The following is a 7268-nucleotide window of genomic DNA, read 5'->3' as shown; positions in this document are numbered from 1 at the left end:
TGGTTCCTCAGAGAACCGCCCTTCATTAAGCGGTGCCTTGAGTTTCCCCTGAGGGTTCCGCTGGTGTGGCAATGTGAAGAACCCCAAATGGTTCCTCAAAGAACCTTTCATTTTTACAGCGTGGAGAGCCTCGCCAGCAGAGTTTAGCTCGATCCAACTCTAATTAAACACAACTCTTGCTATCTGGGTTAATAACGTTAATCCCGAAGACACTGATGAGCTTGTTCAGGTGTGTTTGATTAGGGTAACTTTGAGCTATAAACTCTGCTGCGGCTCTCCAGGGGCCTCATGTATCAATGCTGCGTACGCACATAAATGTTGCGTACGTCAGCTTTCGCGCTCACGGTCGGATGTACTAACAGTGAAATTAATGTGAGAATGTGCATTCCTCCACGCCAACTTCATGTATGGCGTAAGTACATTTCTCATGGTTTTTGTCCTTTGGCGACTTTTAGAGGCAATGAATTGAAGTTGCAAACATATAGACTATCAAATCATTAGACAAGTCTATCGCACCACCAGCTGTGAGAAACATTATGATTAATTTGTAATTGATAAAATAATTGACACACTATTGTCCACGAGCCTTATGGGAATATGTTATCAATTATGCAATTACTGTAAGAAAAAACCTATAAAAGCATGAGCAAATTAATACAACCCTTAGTCCATGACAATGGCAGCATTAGCCTTATTAGAGGACATTGCCAATGGCAGAATCCGAAGAGAACGAGTTTTTAGGGACCATAATTATTTTCTGGCCCATGATAATGAACAGCTTATCAGCTGTTTCAGATTTACAAGGGCTATCCTCTTGGAACTTTGTGCTGAGTTGGGTCCGAATTTGGAGAGAGAGACAGCGAGGAGCCACGCATTACCCGTTTCCTTACAGGTGCTCACAACATTTGGTTTCCTGGCAACTGGCTCTTTCCAAAGGGAATTGGCAGACCGCTCAGGAATAAGCCAGTCGTCTTTGAGCTGCACAATGCCAGCTGTATGGGATGGGATCATCCGCATGTCTACCAGATATATAAGGTTCCCATACGATGCAGTTGACCAGCCAAACATTAAAGCACAATTTGCAGTGATAGCTGGTTTTCCTAATGTAATCGGAGCGATCGACTGCACACACATTGCTATAAAGGCACCATCTGAGGAAGAATTTGCATATGTGAATCGGAAACATTTCCGTTCAATAAATGTGCAGATAATATGTGACGCACAAATGCGCCTAACAAATATTGTGGCAAGGTGGCCTGGGTCAACCCATGATTCATTCATACTTATAAACAGCATGGTTGAGATGAGGCTCCAAGCTGGCAGGGTGCGTGATGGGTGGCTTCTTGGTCAGTGATGCATTTAAAGTTATGTTTCTATATAAAAAAAAAAAAATCATTCAACTGCCCATCAGGAGACCGCGGTTATCCACTAAAGACATGGTTGTTAACCCCCCTCATCAACCCACAAACTGACCGAGAGTGCAGATACAATTGATGCCCATTCTCGCACTCAGTCAGTTGTAGAGCGGGCGATTGGGCAGCTGAAATGTCGGTGGTGCTGCCTTGACAGGACCGGGGGAATGCTGCTTGACAGGACCGGGGGAATGCTGCTTGACAGGACCGGGGGAATGCTGCTATACCATGCTGACAAGGTGTGCCGCATCGTGCTGGCCTGTGGTGCGCTGCACAATGTTGCGCACATGCACGGCATACCACTTGGTGAGGTGGTAGCGCCGCCAGATGACCCCGACCCAGGACCAGTGTACGTGCAGCCCAACCAACAAGCTATCCAGGCCCGTCAACATGTGATTGCGATAATATAAATGGTAATCAGACACAAAGTTCATTTTTTGACCAATTCCTTTAATGAGTGACTTATGTCTGTGAGTGCGTCAGGTGAGTGTTAATTTCTCCGATGGGCCGAACGATTTGCTGTTGTGACTCCAGAACAGCATGCATCCAGACGCGGCCAGACGGACGGGATTCAGCACTGGGAGGAGTACTGGAAACGCCTGAGTTCACCGCTTAACTTCAACTTTTATATCCGACCATTTCGTTTCAATTTCATTTAAAGTGCGATTTTCCGATCCCACTGCGTTGACGGCGTCAGCCAAAAACTTTCGCACTCATTTTTTTCCTTTTGTTATTAATTCCGGAGGACAAAGTTCCAAATAAAATATTTTTCCTAGCTTCTACCTCTGACTGTAGCACTTCCAATTCACATTCCGTAAATTTTCGTTTCTTGCTGCATGGTTTTTCCATTTTCTTGCTGCTTTGTTTTGCCAATGTGGACTCATTACCATATTCAAATTAATTTAATCGAGGGAGGAGACAGAGTGCTAGTGCATGTGCTCTCAATTTCAAGTGAATTGTGATGTACTAAGATAATATGCGTGGGATCCTGCGTACGCAGAGATTCATACATCTGAGTTTTTTGTGCATACGCACATTTACAGCTTTGTCCGTACGCAATGTTTTAGTATGGAATCAACGCAAGTCTTTGTCAATGAGGCCCCAGGACCGACGTTGCTCCTGTTTTAGACGATTTGGGGTGAATCTCAAGAATGTGCTCCAATTAAACATTTCGATATATCGAAAGAGTGAACTAAATGGTATGGAAAAACATTGTCTTAGCAAAAACATTTATCAATGTAATTTTGACTGTATTGCTTAGTTGTAAGTAACATTAGCCTACTAGCTAACAGCTCTGTGAATGGCGGCCGCAGTTTTCGAGAAAGTTCAATCATACAGCTATCCCAATCATAACCTCATTACAACAATAGTAATTGCTGCAAAACTAAACTAATTAACATTGTGATTAAAGTATTTTTCATATAATCAGCTAATTTCACTATGCTTACCTGAAAGTCGCTGTAGCTCTGAACCAGTCATCCGTTAGACCCACTGTTTGATACCCACGTGCTCTCTAAAACCTTGCCCAAAATATTTTCATATTTTTAAATGAATGTACTTTAATAACACTTTTTTGGGTATTATACTTCCTTTGTATCAAATTACAAAAACAAAACTATTTAACAGTAATGTGGGGGTGTTTCTAATGCAGCGTCTGTAAATTTGACATTGTTCTCTCTTCTGACTGCCGTTCAGTCTCTTTATTTTTTTACTTTTATTAAATGTCGTGAAAACACTGTTGTGGAGTTTTTCTTTTGCTATTTGAGCAAATGGGAATGCAAAAAATATATTTGTGGTACTCTCCCATTAACTATGACGACTTCCGCTGCTGAGAAATGTTGTGGAGTTTGAAGTAGTTTTGAGAATTTTATTTCTGATCTGAAAAATGAGCAAGCGACTGAAGGAAAAAAATTTCTGACATGTATGGTGTCAGAGAAACGTCTTGGTTACGGATGTAACCTTGGTTCCCTGATGGAGGGAACGAGACGTTGTGTCGAACCGACAGAATGGGGTTTGTCTTGAGAACCTATCATCTTCTGAGTATTTAGAAAAGGCCAATGAAAATTGGCGAATGAAATTTGCATGCCGGGCTCCTCCCCGGATGTCCGGGTATAAGAGGGAAGCCGGCGTGCTCATTCATTCACCTTTGGTCTGAGGAGCCTAAAGCATCCTCCCCCGACCGCTGGGGTGGGCGGCCAGTGTTGTGGCATGAGGGACACAACGTCTCGTTCCCTCCATCAGGGAACCGAGGTTACATCCGTAACCAAGACGTTCCCTTTCTGTCGGTCTCTCGACGTTGTGTCGAACCGACAGAATGGGGTTCCTATGGAAAACGCCACAGCACTGAGCCGCGTCACAATCTCTGCGGAGCGACGTTGACTGGCCTGGGCGAGTCAGACGAACACGCTAGCGCGAAATTATGACCTTCCAGTGGAGAGGAAGGGGGACCCAGAGCTTTCCACAAAAAGTTGGGAAGCCCCCTAACGCCGGCCGTCACGGGCGGAGGCCTAATTCTCTAAATGGCGAGAAGCCGCCCGGCACCGTACGGGCCACTGGGTAAGCATTATTCCCCCTGGGGGAAAAACGCTGCAGAGGCCACTACCTACCGTAGGGAGGAATTAGTGGAGACACCACATGGTCTCACCATCAGGGGAGAACTCATGGGAAGAATGTGCGGACTGCAGGAGTTAACCGCAAGGTGGGAGTCCACCTGGGGAGGTCATGGGTTGCCAAGGTGGGAACCATTCATGAGGATACATCAGACGGAACAGCCCACGGAGGGGGTGTTACCACGTCTGGAGCACTAGGTCCGGTTAGAGCTATGTGGGAGATAACTCAACTGTTCCCCGGCCTAAGGGGGCAGGGCTGCTCTGCCCAGCCTGTCCCCTGGAAGGGTGCTTAGTGATGGATGGAATGCCTATTCTTTACCCGAGGGGAAAGAAGTGAGGCTGGATCGCCACTGCTCCCCCCGAAGGGGGAAGGGCTTCCGCAGGCGTACGCCCAACGGCTGCCGGTCCTACCTGTTGCCCTGCAGGACGCGGGCTGACACCGGTTCAACGCGGAGGTTGTAGAACCTCGCGAAGGTATTGGGCGTAGCCCAACCCGCAGCTCTGCAGATGTCTGCCAGAGAGGCGCCCTGAGCCAGTGCCCATGAGGAGTGTGCCTCACTCCTAACGGGCAGGGGCGATCTTGAGATCGGTCTGCCGTAGCGACGGCATCCACGATCCAGTGCGCCAGCCTCTGTTTGGAGACAGCCCTCCCCTTCTGCTGACCTCCAAAACAGACAAAGAGCTGCTCAGAGCTTCTGAAGCTCTGCGTGCGGTCCAAGTAGAGGCGCAGTGCGCGTACTGGACACAACACGGATGGGGTTGGGTCTTCCTCCCCGGTGGGGAGCGCCTGCAAGTTCACCACCTGGTCCCGGAAGGGAGTGGTGGGAACCTTGGGCACGTAGCCGGGCCGTGGTCTCAGGATAACGTGAGAGTCTCCAGGCCCGAATTCTAGGCAACCCGAGGACACAGAGAATGCTTGTAGGTCCCCTACCCTCTTGAAGGAGGCGAGCGCTACCAGGAGGGCCGTCTTTATCGACAGGCGAGAAAGATCGGCCTCTCCTAGGGGCTCGAAGGGGGGCCTCTGGAGGCCCTCCAGGACCACTTCGAGGTCCCAAGAGGGTACGGGGCGCGGGCGAGGCGGATTCAACCTTCTCGCGCCCCTCAGGAACCTGGTTACCAGGTCGTGCTGCCCTAGAGACTTACCAGCAACTGGTTCGTGATGTGCGGCTATAGCGGCAACATACACTTTCAGTGTGGAAGGGGAGAGTTTCTTCTCAAGTCTCTCCTGGAGAAAGGACAGTATATACCTGATCGAGCATCTCTGCGGGTCTTCTCCGTGAGAAGAGCACCAAGACGAGAAGATGCGCCACTTGAAGTCTCCTAGTGGCCGGAGCCCTAGCCTGTATGAGGGTCTCTACCACCGCCGGGGGTAGGTCGCTCAGGATCTCCTCGTCCCGTCCAGGGGCCAGACATGGAGGCTCCAGAGGTCTGGCCTGGGATGCCAAAACGTGCCCTTCCCCTGAGAAAGGAGGTCCTTCCTCAAGGGAATCGGCCAGGGGGGAGTTGTTGTCAGGCTCACCAGCTCTGAGAACCAAGTCCGGTTGGGCCAATAGGGCGCAACTAGTAGCACTTGATGCTCCTCTTCCCTGACCTTGCATGCCTAAGGCCATCAAACGTATTGTGTAACTTAGTCGACACGCGCCGGACGGCTAGTTATGGACGCTGCGCGCCGACGACCCCAAATTTTTCCCAGGTCGCCCGGCGGTGCCGAAACGAAGGGGAGAGCGCCCGCGATCGAACGGAAGTGTCATGGGGCGGCGGCGACGCCCGGGGGACCCCAGAAAAATGCCCAAAGTGCCTAATTTTTGAGTCACGGAACGAAGGGTTAGGCGCTCTCTCGGGCAGAACCACGAGGGGGCGACTCGACGTACGGCCCCAGCCTAAGCCGAGCGCGCCGATCAGGTTGCGACCGGGCCTCCCGAAGAGCGCCTATGCAACCCCCTTGCAGCCTACGGGCCGGCTCCGGACCCCGACGTACACGAGAGGAATACGCGTGCCCCTTGTAACCTATTTTGGGTGGGGCTTCCCGCTGGCCACGCCTCCATCCTCAGAACGCCTACGCGTTCCCCTTGCAGCCTAAACTTGAGGGAGGCCTGCCCGATGCCCCCGAAGCCTGCCCGAAGACTCGGTCTCCACCCGGCGCCCCGGGGGACCCCGTCTCGGAGATGACTGCCTCATTTGAGCCCAGCGGCTGTGCGACAGACGCTTAAACAGCCCAAAGCCCTTTTCTTTGACTTTCGAGTCGAACGTGCATATAAAAGCGACGGTGTGCATCGACACAATGTTTTCTCACATCTGCGATTCATTCGAAGGGCCCAAAATTAGGTAGAGAGAGTAAGACCCCTGTCAGTGGTCTCGTTTGCTTTGGCAATGATTTATCCAGCTTAAACCATCAGCAGAGTGTATGAGAGGAACAGCCCTTCACAATGACGTGCATTAAGGCTCACAGTTGTGCTCCAGAAGCTTAAAAATGGTGTGTCCATTAGCTACTTATGGGAGCCGCGCCAAAAGTGTTACGTGTGGGACTTCCTGTGACCACAGAAAGTCCCAGTCGTAACTTATATTATGGGGCCCTCATAGGTAAATAATGGACAAAGCCTATTAAGGGTTATTATTAGCCTAGGTAGGGAGATATATAGCTTTAACCAACAGTAGAGTGCATGAGAGGATTAGCCCTTCACAATGACGTGCATTAAGGCTCACAGTTGTGCTCCAGAAGCTTAAAAATGGTATGTCCATTAGCTACCTATGGGAGCTGCGCCAAAAGTGTTACGTGTGGGACTTCCTGTGACCACAGGAAGTCCCAGTCGTAACTTATCTTATGGGGCCCTCATAGGTAAATAATGGACAAAGCCTATTAAGGGTCATTATTAGCCAAAGTAAGTAGTTATATAGCTTTAACCAACAGCAGAGTTCATGAGAGGCTTTGCCCCTCACAATGACGTGCATTAAGGCTCATAGATGTGCTTTGGATGCTTAAAAATGGTGTGTCCATTAGCTACCTATGGGAGCCGCGCCAAAAGTGTTACGTGTGGGACTTCCTGTGACCACAGGAAGTCCGAGTCGTAACTTATCTTATGGGGCCCTTATAGGTAAATAATGGACAAAGCCTATTAAGGGTCATTATAATCCTAAGTAAGGAGTTATATAGCTTTAGCCAACAGTAGAGTGTATGAGAGTCACAGCCCTTCACAATGACGTGCATTAAGGTTCATAGATGTGCTCCAGAAGCTTAAAAATGGTGTGT

At 49.5% G+C, this 7268-nt stretch overlaps 1 protein-coding gene across 1 annotated transcript in view; it reads right to left on the bottom strand.

Annotated features, from left to right (window-relative positions):
* Window positions 1-507: 507 nt before the first annotated feature.
* The window catches only part of LOC130553015 (mucin-13), a 35864-nt gene continuing 29103 nt past the window's right edge, over window positions 508-7268 (bottom strand). Inside the window, exon 4 of the mRNA XM_057331752.1 lies at window positions 508-522. Within this exon, the coding sequence (XP_057187735.1) occupies window positions 508-522 (15 nt within the window). The remainder of the gene's footprint in view (window positions 523-7268) is intronic.

This window comes from Triplophysa rosa, linkage group LG4, assembly GCF_024868665.1.
Source record: "Triplophysa rosa linkage group LG4, Trosa_1v2, whole genome shotgun sequence".
Classification (NCBI taxonomy): Eukaryota; Metazoa; Chordata; class Actinopteri; order Cypriniformes; family Nemacheilidae; genus Triplophysa; species Triplophysa rosa.
Note: the sequence above shows the minus strand (reverse complement) of the source record. Positions and strands in the feature narration are given on the sequence as shown.